The sequence below is a fragment of the Macaca mulatta genome, chromosome 14 (genome assembly GCF_049350105.2).
Source record: "Macaca mulatta isolate MMU2019108-1 chromosome 14, T2T-MMU8v2.0, whole genome shotgun sequence".
Taxonomy (NCBI): Eukaryota; Metazoa; Chordata; class Mammalia; order Primates; family Cercopithecidae; genus Macaca; species Macaca mulatta.
The window spans coordinates 5,852,283-5,871,117 of NC_133419.1; the positions used below are offsets into that span (position 1 = coordinate 5,852,283).

The window sequence follows — 18,835 nt, forward strand, 5'->3', positions numbered from 1 at the left end:
CAGGTTTGTTCCAGACCCTGTGGCTTTCACCACTGTGCTGCAGCTAAACACAGAAAAAGGAAACACAGACCAGCTTCCCTCATGAATGGAAGTGCAGAGACCCTCAATAAAATCTTAGCAAGTAGAATCCAGCACGTAGGAAAAGAAGAGTCACCGACAGTGGCGTCCACCAGCAGTGAGAGGCTGGTTTTGGGTCAGTACATCCAGTCATACACTAAACCATACTGGTGGGTCAGAGAAGAACCTAGATAGTGAGTTTCACAGATCCTAAGAAGACATTTCACATTTAACATCCATTCCTGATAACAGCTCTTGGTCAAGGGGCTTAGTAACAGGGCTCTTTCCTTAACAGGATAAATGGCATCGTGTGTTAATAGCTAGCTACTGCGTCAAGGTAAAAGTGTGGGAGGCAGTCCCATTAAAACAAGAAAGATGAGGATGCCTCCAGCAGCTGACAGGGTAATCGGGCAGGAGGAACATTGGTGTCTGCTCAGGAGATGGAACAGCAGAAAGGCTCTGATGATTAAGAGGTACACTCAGTGAGCCGGCCCAGCACAGAGGCGCACGAAGACCACCAGCTTTCTTGCGTAAGGATGATGGCCAACTGGGAAATACAATAAGAGAATGTAATAGAAAGGAGAATCTGGGGCCCCACCCTCCAGGCATACGTGTATAAAGCAGACTGGACTCTGGGAGGAAGGCCAAGGAGCACCCACCCCCCAACTCTTCCCCGGGGAGAGGGAGAAAAAGCCATGATTTTGGATTAAAAAAACTTAAGAACCATAGAGGGAGGGATGTTCCCAGTTCATACTTTTTTTTTTTTTTTTTGAGACGGAGCCTTACTCTGTTGCCTAGGCTGGAATGCAGCGGCATGATCTCAGCTCACTGCAGCCTCTGCCTTCTGGGTTCAAGTGATTCTCCTGCCTCAGCCCCTCGAGTAGCTGGAACTACAGGTGCCTGCCACCACACCTGGCTAATTTTTGTATCTTTAGTAGAGACGGAGTTTCACCATGCTGGCCAGGCTGGTCTCGAACTCCTGACCTCAAGTGATCTGCCTGCCTCAGCCTCCAAAAGTGCTGGGGTTACAAGCATGAGCCACCATGTCTGGCCCAGTTCACACGTTTAATATGAACACAGTAAAAGGTTAGGCAGGAGCTTCAGGAGAGGAGTTTGCCCAGTTGATCTTGAAGCTTGAAAAGCCTAACATTTGAGAGTCACCCATAACATTTTTGAAAAGAAAATCAGTCAGGCAGAGGTGGGACAGGGACAGGGGGAGGTAGACATGTACTTTTTCAAATCCTAAAACTCAAAAGTGTGGGAGTTAGAAGATTGTAGCGATTAAAGTGGTCTCACTCCTATAATCCCAGCACTATGGGAGGCTGAGGCAGGTGGATCACTTGAGCCTGGGAGTTTGAGACCAGACTGGGCAATATGGCGAGACTCTGTCCAAAAAATACGAAACAAAATTAGCCCAGCATGGTGGTGCATGCCTTTAGATCCAGGGTACTCAGGAGGCTAAGGTGAGAGGATCACTTGAGCCCCAGAGGTGGCGGCTGCAGTGAGTCCTGATCATGCCACTGCACTATAGCCTGGATGATAGTGAAGCCCTATCTTTTAAAAAATGTTTTTAATAAAAATAAAATGCTGCAGTCCTCGTTCAAAGGCAGGCCCGGGAAATAACGTGTAATGAAGGGAGTATTTGACATCAGTGGGGGATGGGGAGCTGGTGAGTAAATGGAGTTAGGAAATCTGGCTAAGTGGTTGCCGTTGGGGTTGGTAAAGGCTTTTTTTCATGTTGGTGAGGGTGGACTGAGGCAGGGATGTTCATAGCAGCAGCTGGGAATCGTTTTAATAAATATAGGGGCCCCATGGTAGGCCCAGGAGCAGCACAGACCACACAGCTGGAAACATGCATCAGGGAAGAATAACTTTGACCCTGCAGATGATCCATGAAAAAGGGCAGGTACACAAAAAAAACACTTGTGAGCAAGCTTACTGTAAAAATGTGAGGAAATCTGGCCAGGCGCAGTGACTCATGCCTGTAAGCCCAACACTTTGGGAGGCCTAGGTGGGTGGATCACTTGAGGTTAGGAGTTCGAGACCAGCCTGAACAACATGGTAAAATCCCATCTCTGCTAAAAATACAAGATTAGCTGGATGTGGTGACGCACACCTGTAATCCCAGCTCCTTGAGAGGGTGAGGCGGGAGAATCACTTGAACCAGGGAGGTGGAGGTTGCAGTGAACTGCCTAGACCGCACCACTGCACTCCAACCTGAGCAATAAGAACAAAACTCCATCTAAAAAAAAAAAGAAGAAGAAATCTTAAAAGTTAATACTGGTAGGCTGGGTGCAGTGGCTCATGCCTATAATCCCAGCACTTTGGGAGGCCGAGGCGGGCAGATCACGAGGTTAGGAGATGGAGACCATCCTGGCTAACACGGTGAAACCCTCTCTCTACTAAAAAAACAAAAAATTAGCCGGGCATAGTGGCGGGCACCTGTAGTCCCAGCTACTCGGGAGGCTGAGGCAGGAGAATGGCGTGAACCTGGGAGGCAGAGCTTGCAGTGAGCCGAGATCATGCCACTGCACTCCAGCCTGGGCGACAGAGGGAGATTCCATCTCACACACACACACACACAAAAGTTAATGCTGGAAACCAGAAAGGGTCTGAGATAGGTCTCAATCCATTTAGAAGTTGATTTTGCCAAGGTTAGTGATGCGTGCCTGGGAGACAGGCCTGTGCCTTCCTCCAAAGGTGGTTTTGGTTTTGAGGGCTTCAGTATTTAGAGGGAAAAGCAGGCTGGAGGGGAAGGAGGGAGAGCATGGCCACATTACGGAATTCCCATGATGCAAGAGAAAAGGGGCAGTAGGGGAATTGTCAGTTACGTATTCGTTACACAAAACCCAGCGAACACAGGGTGGAGATGTTTCGCCTTTTATCTGTCACTCTCTGCTTGGGAACAAAAGGAAAAGCAGCTTCTTGCACAGCTCAGCTCTCAGTGTAATCCTTTCCTTTCGGCAGAGCGAATCTTCCTTTCATGATACTAAATTAAAATATGGTATTTTCATACAGGGGAATATTTTATAGCTATTAAGTGATGTCTATAGCATATATATATATATACACACTTTTTTTTTTTTTTGAGGCAGGGTCTCACTCTTGCCCAGGCTGCAGTGCAATGACACAATCATGGCTCACTGCATCCTCGACCTCCCTGGGTGCAGGCGATCCTCCCACCTCAGTCTCCCGGGTAGCTGAGACTATAGGCATTCACCACCAGGCCTGGCTAATTTTTGTATGTTTTGTAAAGATGGGGTTTCACTTTGTTTCCCAGGCTGGTCTCGAGCTCCAGCAATCCTTGGCCTCCCAAAGTGCTGGGATTACAGGTGTGAGCCACCACACCCGGCCATCTGTGGCATATTATACGGAAAAATATTTAGTCATAAAACAGTATGTGAAAGTCAGTTGTTTCTTACAATGATCTGTAGACTGTGGCTCACAGGCCAAACCTGGCCCTTTACATGTTTTTGTTTTTGTTTTTATGGCTTTAAAGCTAAGAATGGTTTCACATATTTAATAGTTGAAAAAAAATCAAAAGGCAACTAATACTTTGTGACATGTGAAAATTACATGAAGTCTCAGTGTTCATCAGTGAAGCATTCTGGGCACGGCCATGCCTGGCTTTCACATGTTGCTGTGCTAGTCTCACTTCAGTGGGAAAGCAGAGTAGTCGCCACAGAGAACACGTGGCCCGCACAGCCTGTTCTGCATTTTACAGAAGTTTCTCGACTCTTGCTTCATTATATGCAAAGTCTAGAAAGGATAAATGCAACATATTAGTGGGTGGTGGTGTGAAGGTTCCTTTTTCTTGTCTTTTCTTTTCTTTTTCCTCCTTGACAGAGTCTCACTCTGTTGCCCAGGCTGGAGTGCCGGGCACCGTGGTTGACGCCTGTAATGCCAGCAGTTTGGGAGGCCAAGGCGGGTGGATCACCTGAGGGCAGGAATTCATGATCAGCCTACCTGTGCCGGGAGCATCAGTAAATCAGTATTGAATATTGAATATGGATTGAATGCTAACACTAGACAGTGGTTTTAATTCTAGTCTGCAGTTATTTGCTTCCTGCTTTGGAATCTTTTTTTTTTTTTTTTGAAACTAGAGGTGAAAAATTCCCAGGCCCTACCAACCTGAATCATTAGCCCCGTAATAGCAGTGCTAGTGTGTGATGCCGTATATGTCAGTATATCTATAGACTGTCTTTGAATCCTGCTTCTTAGAAACTGGAGATGTTTTGGTGACAGTGAAGGGCCATCCTCCTGATGGCGGCTGGTCACAGTGGGTCAAGGGTGCTGCAGTTGTAACGTGGTTTGGCTCTTTGATGGCGTCTGAGCTCAAGTGGGGCTTGCACATTAATACTCAATGCATTTGCCAAGAAGTTTTTTAGATGACTGTCTTTTAAACTGTGGGCACAAGGCATGACTGTTCTCATAACTTACGCAATTAAAGTTTGATATTGGAACGTTGACTTCAAATGAATCATTGTATCATATAGTTCAAGTTTACCTTTATTAAATAACTAAAATGCCACATTTCCGCTTTCCCTTTTTTCTGCTTCTCTCCCTCTCCCACTCCCCACTTCTTCATCGTGAGCCCCTGTGAAGTGCCCTGCAGTGAGGAGACGCAGGAAGTGCTCTGAAAGGCGTGTTTGCTATCAACCTGGGAAGCAGGAGGCCCCGTGTCCTCATGGCAGGCCCCAGGCCTGTGACCCCCAAGGGAATATTGAGTGTCGTGTCATGCCACCAGGGTTGGTGGCATCTGTGGGTTGGGGAAGAGAGCTCCCCAAGGCAGCCGGGGGGGTCCTGGGGGCTTAGCCAGGTCCTCACTGGAAGTGCTGCTCGGCGCTGGCGTCCGAGGTGCTCTCACGGTCTCTAGACGTTTCCCTCTGCAAAGCTTTGCTCTTGTCGATGCCTTCCATTTCCTTTTCCTTCTTGCTGATGCACTCATTTCACAGGGCCCTGGTCCTGGACACTTCCTTCTGCCTTTCGGGGCCTCCTCTCCTCCAGAGATCTTGGCTGCACTGTGAGGAGCCTGACTTCAGCTGGGCCTGTGTGCAGGTGCCAGGCCTTCCCCGGCTGAGCGGGTCCCGTGCCCTGTCCGGCTCCCCCTTCCCCGGCTGAGCGGGTCCTGTGCTCTGTCCGGCTCCCCCTTCCCCGGCTGAGCGGGTCCTGTGCTCTGTCCGGCTCCCCCTTCCCCGGCTGAGCGGGTCCCGTGCTCTGTCCGGCTCCCCCTTCCCCGGCTGAGCGGGTCCCGTGCTCTGTCCGGCTCCCCCTTCCCCGGCTGAGCGGGTCCCGTGCCCTGTCCGGCTCCCACTTCCCCGGCTGAGCGGGTCCCGTGCTCTGTCCGGCTCCCACTTCCCCGGCTGAGCGGGTCCCGTGCTCTGTCCGGCTCCCCCTTCCCCGGCTGAGCGGGTCCCGTGCCCTGTCCGGCTCCCACTTCCCCGGCTGAGCGGGTCCCGTGCTCTGTCCGGCTCCCACTTCCCCGGCTGAGCGGGTCCTGTGCTCTGTCCGGCTCCCCCTTCCCCGGCTGAGCGGGTCCCGTGCTCTGTCCAGCTCCCCCTTCCCCAGGCTGCGGGGATCCTATGCTCTGTCCGGCTCCCCCTTCCCCGGCTGAGCGGGTCCTGTGCTCTGTCCGGCTCCCACTTCCCCGGCTGAGCGGGTCCTGCGCTCTGTCCAGCTCCCCCAGCCCCAGGCTGCGGGGGTCCTGTGCTCTGTCCGGCTCCCCCTTCCCCGGCTGAGCGGGTCCTGCGCTCTGTCCGGCTCCCACTTCCCCGGCTGAGCGGGTCCTGTGCTCTGTCCGGCTTCCCCATCCCCAGGCTGCGGGGGTCCTGTGCTCTGTCCGGCTCCCACTTCCCCGGCTGAGCGGGTCCTGTGCTCTGTCCAGCTCCCCCAGCCCCAGGCTGCGGGGGTCCTGTGCTCTGTCCGGCTCCCACTTCCCCGGCTGAGCGGGTCCTGTGCTCTGTCCGGCTCCCCCTTCCCCAGGCTGCGGGGATCCTATGTTCTGTCCGGCTCCCCCTTCCCAGGCTGCGGGGGTCCTGTGCTCTGTCTGGCTCCCCCTTCCCAGGCTGCGGGGATCCTATGCTCTGTCCAGTTCCCCCTTCCCAGGCTGCGGGGATCCTATGCTCTGTCCGGCTCCCCCTTCCCAGGCTGTGGGGGTCCTGTGCTCTGTCCAGTTCCCCCTTCCCAGGCTGCGGGGATCCTATGCTCTGTCCGGCTCCCCCTTCCCAGGCTGTGGGGGTCCTGTGCTCTGTCCGGCTCCCCCTTCCCAGGCTGCGGGGGTCCTGTGCTCTGTCCGGCTCCCCCTTCCCAGGCTCCGGGGGTCCTGCGCTCTGTCCGGCTCCCTCTTCCCCAGGCTGAGTGGGTCCTGTGCTCTGTCTGGCTCCCCCTTCCCAAGCTAAGCAGGCCCTGTGTTCAGCCCAGCCTTGCCTCTGGCACCCTCTTCTGGGTTCGTTTGACAGTGTCAGCCTGCCACATGGTGTCCTCTGCAGATTGGCAGGTCTGCCACCCTGGGGCCACCAGGGCCTGTGCCAGGGTGCACCCTAATGTCCAGGGATGTGTCTGGTCAGGAATCATTCGGGTCCATAAACTGCTACTTATCACCCTCTTGTCCTCACTTGGAACCTGGCCCTCTTTGAGCTGGCCTGGTGGCCCTGGGCCCCCTCTTGGGGCAGCGCGCAGATGCTGTTCCTCCCACTGCCGCGTGCTCCCTTGGACTCGGTCTGTGTCCTTACCCACCATCTGCTGTTCCCAGCAGGCGCCCGTGCTGCACTATCCCGGCATCTCCACCAAGGCTTAGCCTCAGGGGCCACCAGCCCCTCCTGCTGTGCTGTCCACTGTAGGCCCAGATGCCCACGTTCCTTGACCCTATCCCCTTGTCCCTCCCTGCCCTCCCTTTTCTCTTCCCTGGGCATGGGTTCCATGGTTCTTTGGGACCATCCCTTCCCTCGGCTCCCTGGTCCCCCTGAACTCACCTGGGGAGCCTACAGAGGCTCCCGGGTTCAGCCCAGCTCTCCAGCTGCTGTGATTCTGTTCCCAAGGAGCCGGCCTAGCTGGAAAAAAGCATTCAACAGCTGGCTTGTCTCCCCTCCCCATGAATGAGCGCTGACCCCAGTGGGCCTGGGCACCGTGTTCCACACCCCTAAATGCCACGTCACACCTCCCTCCCCTAAATGCCAGCACCTCCTCCCCAGCCCAGCCCTCAGCAGGCACCCTTTCTTCTGTTTCACCCAGAAAGCAGGAGCTTTCGGAAGAGACCTTCCCTTTGCATCTGCCAGAGGCTCCTGTCTAACAGGGGCAGTGGCTGTGCTTCAGGCTCCGGCCCCACCCACTCCCCGCCCTCACCCCAGCACAGCCTCTCCCAGATCATTCTCACCATCTTCCAGACATGGTGGAATTGCTCCAGGCAATCCGTTGTGTCTTTAAATAATTTCAAATGCGATCCCCCGCTGTGCACAGCATTCCTCCTGTACACAGCTGCAGGCTGCACCTCAGCGGGAAGGGAATGCAGCGGACGTGTGTTGGACTCGGGGGTGGGGAGGGTGTCATGGTATCAGTTGCATCTTGAAACAGACACCTGGTTAACCTAGAAACTGACCTCCCACCTCCACCAGGCCCTTCCTGAAGCCAGTGACACCTCTGTCCGCTGCCATGTAACTACCCACATGTAAAAGCGGCCAGAGACTGAAAGCGTAAATCGACAATAGGCTGGGCACAGTGGCTCACACCTGTAATCCTAGCACTTTGGGAAGCCAAGGCGGGTGGATCGCTTGAGCCAGGAGTTCAAGACCATCCTGGGCAACCTGGTGAAACCCTGTCTCTACAAAAAATAAAAATAAAAAAATTAGCCAGGCATGGCGGCATGCATCTGTAGTCCCACCTACTCAGGAGGCCGAGGTTGGGGGATCACCTGAGCTGGAGGAGGTTGAGGCTGCAGTGAGCTGTGATCATGCTACTGTGCGCCAGCCCGGGGCAACAGCAAGACCCCATCTCAAAAAAGAGTTGATGATAAAATTCACTTCTCCTTGGCGACCTTACCCTATCCTTCTTTGTGATTTAGACATGTCAGCATGCCCTGCCGTGCACTAAAGTACTTCTCTTTCCCTAGGATATGGGCAAGTTTTGCCTCACATACGAGGCCTCCATGACCCGGCTCTTCCGAGAGGGGAGAACGGAGACCGTGCGCTCCTGCACCGCTGAGTCGTGCGACTTCGTGCAGGCCATGGTGGACCCGGCCCAGACGGTAATGTGCCATAGGCTGAGGGCACAGCGTGCTTGTCATGCTTCCCTAAAAGGCCTCTGGAGGCTGCCACTCCAGCTTCTCTGATCTCATCATTCCTGTACTGCCTTCTTCAGGGGTGCTCAATTCAGCTTCTTTCCTCTGCCCCTTTCACGCGTACGGAAGGTACTAAAAGGTAAAGGTAGGGACAGGTACAGAGAGGCATGTTACAGATGATACTTCTCCGAATCATATTCTACTTCCGGAGAGTCTTTAAATTCGTCCAGGACACCACAATGAGGAAAGGCATAGTGGGTGGCTGCTTTGGAACTGGACAGGTAGCTGGTGTGAGGGTAGGCCAGCTGTGACCGTCACACGGAGACCTTCCATTGGTTATTAGAGCTATTGCCACACTGGGCGCCAAGTGCCAGGCTGGGGCCTGGGGGTTTCCGTACACTGTCCTTTAAATTCTTAGCGGTGGTCCTGAGAAGTGTCCTCAGTTCATTTCCATAGATAAAGAAACGGAGGCCTAGATGAATTCAGCAGCTGCTGGGCCACTCGGCTCATTAATGGCCGAGGTCAGACCCAGGCCACTGGGTCCACCTGACCCCACCGTGCAGGTGCTTTCTGCTGACCCCTGGAGGAGACACAGGCCAGGGCTCTTTTTTCCGAGACAAACTTCATTCTGGAAAGGCTGTCAGGCCAGGCACGTTGACTCATGCCTGTCATCCCAGTACTTTGGGAGGCTGAGGCTGAGGCAGTCAGATTGCCTGAGCTCAGGAGTTCGAAACCACCCTGGGCAACATGTTGAAACCCCATCTCTACTAAAAATACAAAAAATATTAGCCGGGTGTGGTGGCTAACTTAGATTCATAACCGCTCAACTTGAGACATGCAACATATGTCCTTCCCGCCTTTTGTCACTCAGGTGGAACAGAGGCTGAAATTGTTCAAGGTGGCGTCTGAGAAGCATCAGCATATGTATCGCCTCGCCATGACCGGCTCCGGGATCGATCGTCACCTCTTCTGCCTTTACGTGGTGTCTAAATATCTCGCTGTGGAGTCCCCTTTCCTTAAGGAAGTAAGTCTCTTCCACTTTTTCCATCCGTTGTGTTGGCTAGACCAAAACTTAGTAAATTACTGCAGCCTTGCATTAACTCATTTTAACGTCAGAATGGGCATTTGGAAAAAAAAAAACGGGTCTGTGGGCGTAGCTGTCATAAAATGGAAAATGGGAGCAGCGCGTTTAGTACTGCGCTTCCTCAGTAACCACTCACAGGTAGCCCCTGACTTAATAGACCCGAAGACCTCGAGAGCTTACGTCACAGGAAGATGCACGGAAGTAACTGGGGAGTGATGAGCTGTGAGTGCGTACCACCTTTGTTTTTAAAATCCTTTAGTTTATTGTAAGTTTATGAAATGTATTATTATTATTTTTTGAGACAGGGTCTCACAGTGTTGCCCAGTGTTGTCTCAAACTCCTAGACACAAGCAATTCTTCTTCCTTAGTCTTCTGAGTAGCTGATGTGCACCACTGCGCCCAGCTCAAATTTAATTTAATTTCTATTTATTTATTTATTTATTTATTTTTTATTTTTTGTAGATGGAGTCTCGCTCTGTCACCCAGGCTGGAGTGCAGTGGCACCATCTTAGCTCACTGAAACCTCTGCCTCCTGGGTTCAAGCTATTCTCCTGCCTCAGCCTCCCAAGTAGCTGGAATTGCAGGCACACGTTGCCACACCTGGCTAATTTTTTTTTTTTTTTTTTGTATTTTAGTAGAGACAGGGTTTCACCGTGTTGCCCAGGCTGGTCTCAAACTCCTGAGCTCAGGCAATCCACCCACCTTGGCCTCCCAAAGTGCTGGGATTACAGACATGAACCATTGCGCCTGGCAAATTTAATTTTTAATAGTGGCTGTATTTAACAGCCAGCTTGAAAATTCTCTGCAAATTTGGCAGCTGGCTCATGGGAGTTGGTACAAGTCTGACACCTCTGTCCCCGTTCCGAATCATACTCCATATATCTGTTACCTTCACTGTCTGAGATGCTATTGGCTGGTGTGCCCCCCACCCCCAACCCCACACTCCCTGCCCTAGTCCAGGGGTCCCGCCCACCCCACTTCCTCTCTGCAGATACACTGCCCAAGCCAGTGAGGCCTTCGGAGACAGAGACTTGTGGTGTCTGGAACAATGAAAAGACCAAGCCAGACTTTTCTTGTATTCCCAAGGCGACTCCTGAGGGCCGGTAGAGGAGGGGATTAGGAAAAGTGTCATTGGAACATTTCTGTGTTTCACTCAATAGGTTTTATCTGAGCCTTGGAGATTATCAACAAGCCAGACCCCTCAGCAGCAAGTGGAGCTGTTTGACCTGGAGAATAACCCAGAGTACGTGTCCAGCGGAGGGGGCTTTGGACCGGTGAGTGCGGCGGGCTGGGCGAGGCGCAGTGGGGTGCGGTGATGGGATGGGTAATGGGATGTGATGGGCCCATCTCCGTGCTGGGTGCCCCTGTTACGTTGCAGTTCTACCGCTGTGAAGGAATTACTGCTGATCATTGCTGTGGATGTCCTTGGCAGTCTTGCACTTATTTATTTATTTTTTTTTGAGACAAGGTCTCGCTCTGTCACCCAGGCTGGAATGCAGTAAGCATGATCATGGCTCACGGCAGCCTGAACCTTCCCCATGTCAGGTGATCCTCCCACTCTGCCTCCCAAGTAGCTGGGACTACAGATGCATGCCACTATGCCCAGCTAATTTTTTTTTGTTTTTTTTTTTTTTGTAGAGACAGGGTTTTGCAATGTTGTCCAGGCTGGTCTTGAACCCCTGGGCTCGAGTGACCTGCCTGCCTCAGCCTCCCAAAGTGCTGAGATTACAAGGAGAAGCTACCGAGCCTGGCCAGTGTTGCGTTTAGAACATTAGAAAGTCCTTTTTTCATGCTGTCTCATTTCCCAGCAACAAATTCAAATTCCCTTGTCCTCCAGGTTGCTGACGATGGCTATGGTGTGTCATACATCCTTGTGGGAGAGAACCTCATCAATTTCCACATTTCTTCCAAGTTCTCTTGCCCTGAGACGGTACGTATGAAAAGAAGTTCCTTCTCCCGAAGATGGGGTATTTTTACTTTATTCTTTTTAAGGGAACACATCTTTAATTTGACAGAAAAATTCAATTCAACTGCCTGCTTTTACTTGGTTTGGGCATTTTCACATAAATGGACTTCTTTTTTAAATGTTGTTTTTTTGTTTGGAGACACAGTCTTACTCTGTCGCCCAGGCTGGAGTGCAGGGGCGAGATCTTGGCTCACTGCAACCTCTGTCTCCTGGGTTCAAGTGATTCTCCTGCCTTAGCCTCCCGAGTAGGTGGGACTACAGGTGCCCACCACCACGCCCAGCTAATTTTTTTCTATCTTTAGTAGAGACGGGGTTTCACCATGTTGGGCAGGCTGGTCTCAAACTCCTGACCTCAGATGATCCACCTGCCTTGGTCTCCCAAAGTGCTGGGGTTACAGGCATGAGCCACCATTCCTGGCCTAAATTTTTTTAATTAAAAAATTTTTTGTACAGACAGGGTGTCCCCATGTTTCCCAGGCTAGTCTCGAACTCCTGGGATCACACGATCCTCTTACCTCAGCATCCCAGTGTTGGGATTATAGGCTTCAGCCACTGTGCCCAGCCATAAGTGAATTCCAAAATTCTCTTTACCTAGTTTTAAAGAAATGTATCTCGGCCGGGCACAGTGGCTCATACCTGTAATCTCAGCACTTTGGGAGGTGGAGGCGGGCCAATCACTTGAAGTGAGGAGTTTGAAACCATCCTGGCCAATGTCGTGAAACCCCGCCTCTACTAAAAATACAAAACTTAGCCAGTGTGATGGCACACGCCTGTAATCCCAGCTACTCAGGAGGCTGAGGCAGGAGAATCACTTGAACCTGGGAGGTGGAGGTTGTAGTGAGCCAGGATCATGCCACTGCACTGCAGCCTGGGCGATGGAGTGAGACCCATCTCAGAAAAAAAAAAAAGGAAATATATCTAATTTGGTTTAACATGTTTACCTCTGTTGCCAGCAGTGGTTTTGAAGCTTAACGTTGGGGTGCTGCTGTAACTTTCAGACTCTCTAGCACTTGGAAGGTGAACTAAGAATAATGGGTACACACTAAGAAATCTGCGTACAGAGCAGGGGACCCCCGGCTTCCTCTGTGAATGGATCCAGGGACCTCCTCCCTAGCATGGCACATTGCTCTTCTTTATATTCTGCTTTCCTTGTTGTACATAGCCTGGCAACCCATGCCACTGTCGCTGTTATCAGAGGAAGTTGGGGTTCACTTGTTCATCGTGGTTTTCTTTTGTTGTTTGTTTTAGACAGGGTCTCACTCTGCCACCCAGGCTAGAGTGCAGTGGTGTGATCTCGGCTCACTGCAGCTTCAGCCTGTTGGGCTCAGGGGATCCTCCTACCTCAGCCTCCTGAGTAGCTGGGACTATGGGGGAGTGCCACCACACCTGGCCGCTTTTTTGTATTTTTTGTAGAAATGTGGTTTCACCATGTTGCCCAGGCTGGTCTTGAACTCCTGGGCTCAAGCGATCCTCCTGCCTCCGCCTTCCAAAGTGTTGGGATTACAGGCATGAGCCACCACACTCAGGATGGTCATTGTGTTTTTTGTGGGATAAATGCACTGGCATTAGGCAGAGGCTTGGATCGACAACACACCCGCACAAACACATCAGCTGTCATCTCTTTACCCTCAGCATTTCTCCGGAATGTCTAAGTTAAGCTTTAAGACATTGGTCAGATCTTAGAGAACTGGCAGAAAGGAATTTAAATTAAACGTTGGGTCAGATTGCAAATGAAAAAGCTTGAAATATGGGGATGGCCACATTTTAATATATTTTTGGTTTTTGTTTTGACATGAAAGGATTCTCATCGCTTTGGAAAGCACCTGAAAGAAGCAATGTTTGACATCATCACTTTGTTTGGTCTCAGTTCTAATTCCAAAAAGTAATTCCACTGGAGCTGCTGGGAAGGAAAACGAGCTCTTCTGACGCAAACCAAATGAAAAATAGGCATTAATCCTGATCTTAGTTCGGGATGAAAAATTGCTCTGAAAAAAACTCAGAAGTTTTCCTTCCAGAAAATTTGGGTGTTTTTGTTTTCCTAGAACAGTATCTCTACCCCTGTGAAGCGTAACCCCACTACTTCCAGACTTGCCTTCCCTTGGGGGACATTTGACAGAGTCTCCCCTGAAGTCTCCGGATGGGCTTGTGTTTATTAAGGGATGCAAATCGTGTTGAGTTAATGAAGGAATTAGTAGGGTTGTGGCTTCACACACATTGGAATGGAAATGGTGCGCTTTCTCAGTGGCAACCGAAGGCCTCGTGCTTAAGGGCATTTAGCGTCATCCAAGCAGGGTAAACTTTCGTTTTGTTAAAAGAAAAATGTGTTTTTCAAGCTGGTGGTGTCCACAGTCATAGCTAACACATCTGGAATGCACTAACCAAAATGCTGTGCTTTGGAGACCTGCTTTTGTCGCCGTGGGTAACTGTTCCCGTCCGGTCCAGTTGCCTGTGTTTGCCTCTCCACATGTGAAGCAAGCAGCATGCAACGTCTTTAGTTTTACTGAGCTTGTATGTCTTCGTGTCTTCACAACCCAGTGCCTTAAAAATGAAAGGCCCTAAACGTAAGGGAGATGGAGTGAAAGATTTATTTTGTGGAGTCTTTGGTCGGAATTGTGGGTGTACTGTTCCCTTCACAATTGACCGAGTATGGATAACCCTACATAAGCATTTGCTACACCCCACCAGCTCCTCCCCCTCAGAAAGACCAGTTCCTTCCCAAGGGCAGCTGTGCCACACTCCCCTCCCGGGACTGCCTTGTTGTCATCATAAGCAACAAAAGGAAGAAACAGGCACTTGTCATAAAAGGGGAGCAAGGGCCGTGATGGTCAGATAATTCACTCAAGAATAAAACATGACGCGTGCCTCAGGAGGATCTCTTCCCCAGAGTGACAGCAAGGAAGGCAGGGCATTGGCCACGGAGCGGGGACCAGCGAGTGAGGAAGGGGAGGGCAGCCCACCGTGGTGAGGAGAGAGTGGCTCCATGACCCCAAGGGATGGCCTTCTCCTCCCACCCAGTGAGGGGGAAGACTCGCAGGAGGGTGATGGAGACAGTATGCCAGCCCACTTTGGTGACCAGCCAGGGTGTCTCAAGTGACGGTGCTAGGTTCACCCAGCCTGTCCTTCAGATAGGAGTGCCTTCACGAAAGCGTCTCATGGACCACAAAGCAATTATGCACTGAGTCATCTTGAGTATTTAATGCAAAAATGAAGCCTCATGGAATGAAATTCCCACTGGCTGTCATGACAAGCTTAGCTGTCCATTGTTTTAAATTGTGTATTTATTTATTTGACCACTTGGTTCTAGTTGGGCCTGACTCCTTCAGAGTCCTGCACCCCGACAGTACAACAGTGACGGCTCAACTGTTGGAGTCGATGGAAGGTGCTTGCCGGAGAGCACATGCTTTTTTTTTTTTTAAGATGGAGTTTCGCTCTTGTTGCCCAGGCTGGAGTGCAATGGTGTGATCTCAGCTTACGGCAGGCTCCACCTCGCAGGTTCAAGCAATTCTCCTGTCTCAGCCTCCCGAATAGCCAGGATTACAGGCCCCCACCACCACGCCTGGCTAATTTTTGTATTTTTAGTAGAGATGGGGTCTCATCATATTGGTCAGGCTGGTCTTGAACTCCTGACATCAGGTGATCTGCCCGCCTCAGCCCCCCAAAGTGCTGGGATTACGGGCGTGAACCACTGTGCCTGGCCCACATGCATATTTCATGTATGTATACTTTGTGATGTAAAAACACCACCTTTGTGGGCCAAAGATTTTTTTTTCTCCTAAAAACAATAAGAAATGAAAACAAAAGACCAAAAAAAAAAAAAAAGGCAGCCAGGCACGGTGGCTCACGCCTGTAATCCCAGCACTTTGGGAGGCCGAGGCGGGCAGATCACGAGGTCAGGAGATCGAGACCGTCCTGGCTAACACAGTGAAACCCCATCTCTACTAAAAATACAAAAAATTAGCCGGGCGCGGTGGCGGGCGCCTATATTCCCAGCTACTCAGGAGGCTGAGACAGGAGAATGGCGTGAACCCGGGAGGCGGAGCTTGCAGTGAGCCAAGATCACGCCACTGTACTCCAGCCTGGGCAGCAGAGTGAGACTCCATCAAAAAAAAAAAAAAAAAAGCAAAAACAAAACAACAACAAAAGTCCCTGATTGTCTGTGGTGTATGAGTCAAGCAGGCTGGGGGATGTAACTCCCTCTGCCCTCGGCAAGAATAGTGCTTCCGTCAAAAGCTGGCAGCCGGCGTCAGTCCCTATCAGAGCCAGCTAGATCATGCACTGTTGACCACTGAGCAATCTGTGTTACCGTACAGTTCACATGGGAATTTGAGTGTAGACATGTGAGTGCTTAAACATATTTGGGTTTCTCTCTCAGGTTTTAAATGTTTCAAATGTCATTGTTGCTCATCAGTGCAGTTATCAATGCAATTTTATATTCCTTGAGGGGAGGAAGAGGGTGGTTATTGTACATGTCCAAGGGGGTTGGTAAGAGTATTATCTATTTAATTTAATTTGGAACAAACCATCGTCTTAACACAGCCATGGTTTGAATTTGTTATCTTGGACTGACCGGTGCATGTAAATACAATATGCTCTTTGGATGTAAATCTTAGAAATGCAGTGTGAATGTAGGTTATCATTAAAACATTAACCCCAGTCTACTACAAGATTTGCTTCTGTCTCTTTTGTTATATTAATTAAGGGGATTATAAGTCAAGGACCAAGTTCAGATACTTGAGACAAAGTAGAAAGTCTGAGCATATGGAAACAAGGCCTTGGAACAGACAGACGTCACCAAGTTCATGTGCTGGGCTGGAAAGAAAAGCCTGTTGATTTTCACTTGCTGTGCATTTATTCATCCATTCCTTTGCCTCAGTGCTGAGAACGGTGCCTGATACATAGTAGATGCTCAATAAATACGTTAAAGGAATGCGAGAATTCCATTGTTCTGTTTTTCTTGAGCACTTGGATTAGGCCGTTCTCACATTGCTATAAAGAAATAGCTGAGACTGGGTAATTTATAAGAGGTTTAATTGGCTCTCAGTTCTGCAGGCTGTACAGGAAGCATGGAGGCATCTGCTTCTGGGGAGGCCTCAGGCAGCTTTTTACTCATGGTGGAAGGCAAAGGGGGAGCAGGCATTCCACATGGCAAAAGGAGACAGAGATAGGAGGTGCTCTCTTACAACACTTGCAAACAACCAGATCTCACAGGAACTCACACACTCTATGGTGAGGTTAGTAGCAAGAGGGATGTTGCCGTTCATGAGAAACACGTGGCCATGATCCAGTCACTTCCCACCAGGCCCCACCTCCAACATCAGAGATTACCACTGCATGTGAGATTTGGGTGGGGACACACATCCAAACCATATCAGCACCTGTTCTAGGCACTGGGGAGACAGCAGTGACACCACCAGGTTCTGGCTGTCTCATTAGTCCATTTTCACATTGCTGTAAAGACCTTCTTGAGACTGGGTAAGTATAAAGAAAAGACAGTCAATAAAGAAAAGACAGTCAATTGACTCATAGTTCAGCATGGCTGGGGAGGCCTCAGGAAACTTACAATCACGGCAGAAGGCGAAGGGGAAGCAAGAAACCTCTTACCTAGCAGCAGAGGAGAGAGAGTGAGGGGGAAGTGCCGAACACTTCTAAACCATCAGATCTTGTGAGAACTCACTCCTTATTACAAGAACAGCATGGGGGAAACCGCCTCCATAATCCAATCACCTCCCACCAGGTCCCTCCCCTGACACAGAGGGATTACAATTCAAGGTGAGATTTGGGTGGGGACACAGAGCCAAACCATATCACAGAGGAAAAAGAGAACAAGCCAACCGGTTGAAGGATCTTAAGTGTTCTGAGGCAAGTAAGAGGGTCATCGGGAGGGGGTGGTAGCTGGCAGGGAGGGTGACCCACTTACAGTGGGGTTGAGCTGAGACCTGAGAGACTCGACGGAGCCAGCCTGGCCAGTGCAGCAGGGCAGCAAGCATCTAGGAGTAGCAGGTGCAGAGCCTCCAGGCTCGTTGCAACCCGTGGGCGACCCCCACAGGTGGCTGTGTATGCCTGGCATGATGCTATTCAGTAGATATTTGATTCTGATTAGTAAATGAATGAATGGTGCAGCCTTGTGGGTTGCTCTCTTGCTTGGGCTACTCAAGCTATGCACAATTCTTGGGCTCTTCGATTTATTATTTTTATTATTTTTTTTCTGCTTTTGTGAGTGTTCGTTGTTGTTGTTTGTTTTGAGATGGACTTTCGCTCTTTTTGCCCAGGCTGGAGTACAATGGTGCAATCTTGGCTCATTGCAACCTCCGCCTCCTGGGTTCAAGCAATTCTGCCTCAGCCTCACAAGTAGCTGGGATTACAGGTGTGCACCACCACACCTGGCTAATTTTGTATTTTTAGTAGAGACAGGGTTTCACCATGTTGGTCAGGCTGGTCTTGACCTCCTGACCTCAAGTGATCTGCCTGCATTGGCCTCCCAAAGTGCTGGGATTACAGGCCTGGCCAGGGCTCTTCAATTTATACCAGCTGCCTTCTAGATCCCTGCAATTTGGAAAGACTAAGTTGGATCCTTAGTCCTTCCCTTAAACCCTACTCAAGATGATGTGATTATTCCTGCGATAAAATGAGAGTAAGACCTACACACACACATCTGTATGTAAATACCCAGAGAGAGGGGTGGAGAGATACACAAGACTCAAGTGTGATGGGAATGGTGTGGTGCTCAAAGGGACCGCAGCTTGATCTGTAACATCGGAAGATTTTAGTGGGAGAGTTTGCTAAGAAAAACCTATCTGAACTTTAATCTGAAGAAGCCACTAGAGCTTGCTTTCTGTGGAATCCTGCTCTACAGATGAAATGCCAGGGCACACAGGATGTGGTGCAGCCGAATCTCACTCCTCGTTGCAGTGACACGACCAAAAAGTGGTATTCAAGTGTGTTTGTCAAGTTTGTATGTTGCCTGGAATATATTTTAGGTCATTCACATGGCAGGAATATTCCAACAGTGAGAATTTAATGTCCAAAAATAATTTTTCATATTAGGAAGTCCTGGCTAAGTTCTTTTTGAATGTCTTCAACCTGGTGGCCCAAATTTAAGAATTCTCAACCAGGCAAAGTTTTCTTTCTTTCTTTTTTTTTTTTTTTAAGACAGAGTCTCACTCTGTTGCCCAGGCTGGAGTACAGTGGTGCGATCTCAGCTCACTTCAGCCTCCACCTCCCGGGTTCAGGCGATTCTCCTGCCTCAGCCTCCTGAGTAGCTGGGATTACAAGTATGCGCCATCATGCCCAGCTAATTTTTGTACTTTTAGTAGAGATGGGGTTTCACCAAGTTGGCCAAGCTGGTCTCAAACTCCTGACCTCAGGTGATCTGCCCGCCTCAGCCTCCCATAGTGCTGAGTTTACAGGCATGAGCCACCACACCCAGGCCCGGGCAAAATTTTCTTGATTTTTGAAT

The 18,835-nt window shown here is 50.3% G+C and overlaps 1 protein-coding gene across 22 annotated transcripts in view; it reads left to right on the plus strand.

The window, feature by feature from the left end:
- CPT1A (carnitine palmitoyltransferase 1A) overlaps positions 1 to 16,311 on the plus strand; it is an 85,411-nt gene extending 69,100 nt beyond the window's left edge. For 5 of the 22 annotated variants that reach the window (XM_077961841.1, XM_077961846.1, XM_077961840.1 and 2 more), the window contains 5 exons: positions 8,162 to 8,296; positions 9,201 to 9,353; positions 10,574 to 10,687; positions 11,251 to 11,343; positions 13,179 to 16,043. In XM_077961841.1, coding sequence (XP_077817967.1) covers positions 8,162 to 8,296; positions 9,201 to 9,353; positions 10,574 to 10,687; positions 11,251 to 11,343; positions 13,179 to 13,265 — 582 coding nt within the window. In that variant the 3' untranslated portion in view covers positions 13,266 to 16,043. Of the gene's footprint in view, positions 1 to 8,161; positions 8,325 to 9,200; positions 9,354 to 10,573; positions 10,716 to 11,250; positions 11,344 to 13,178; positions 16,044 to 16,078 lie in introns of those variants that run through there. The other 17 variants (XR_013403453.1, XR_013403446.1, XR_013403444.1 and 14 more) reach the window with 13 other exon arrangements.
- The last annotated feature ends 2,524 nt before the right edge of the window (positions 16,312 to 18,835 follow it).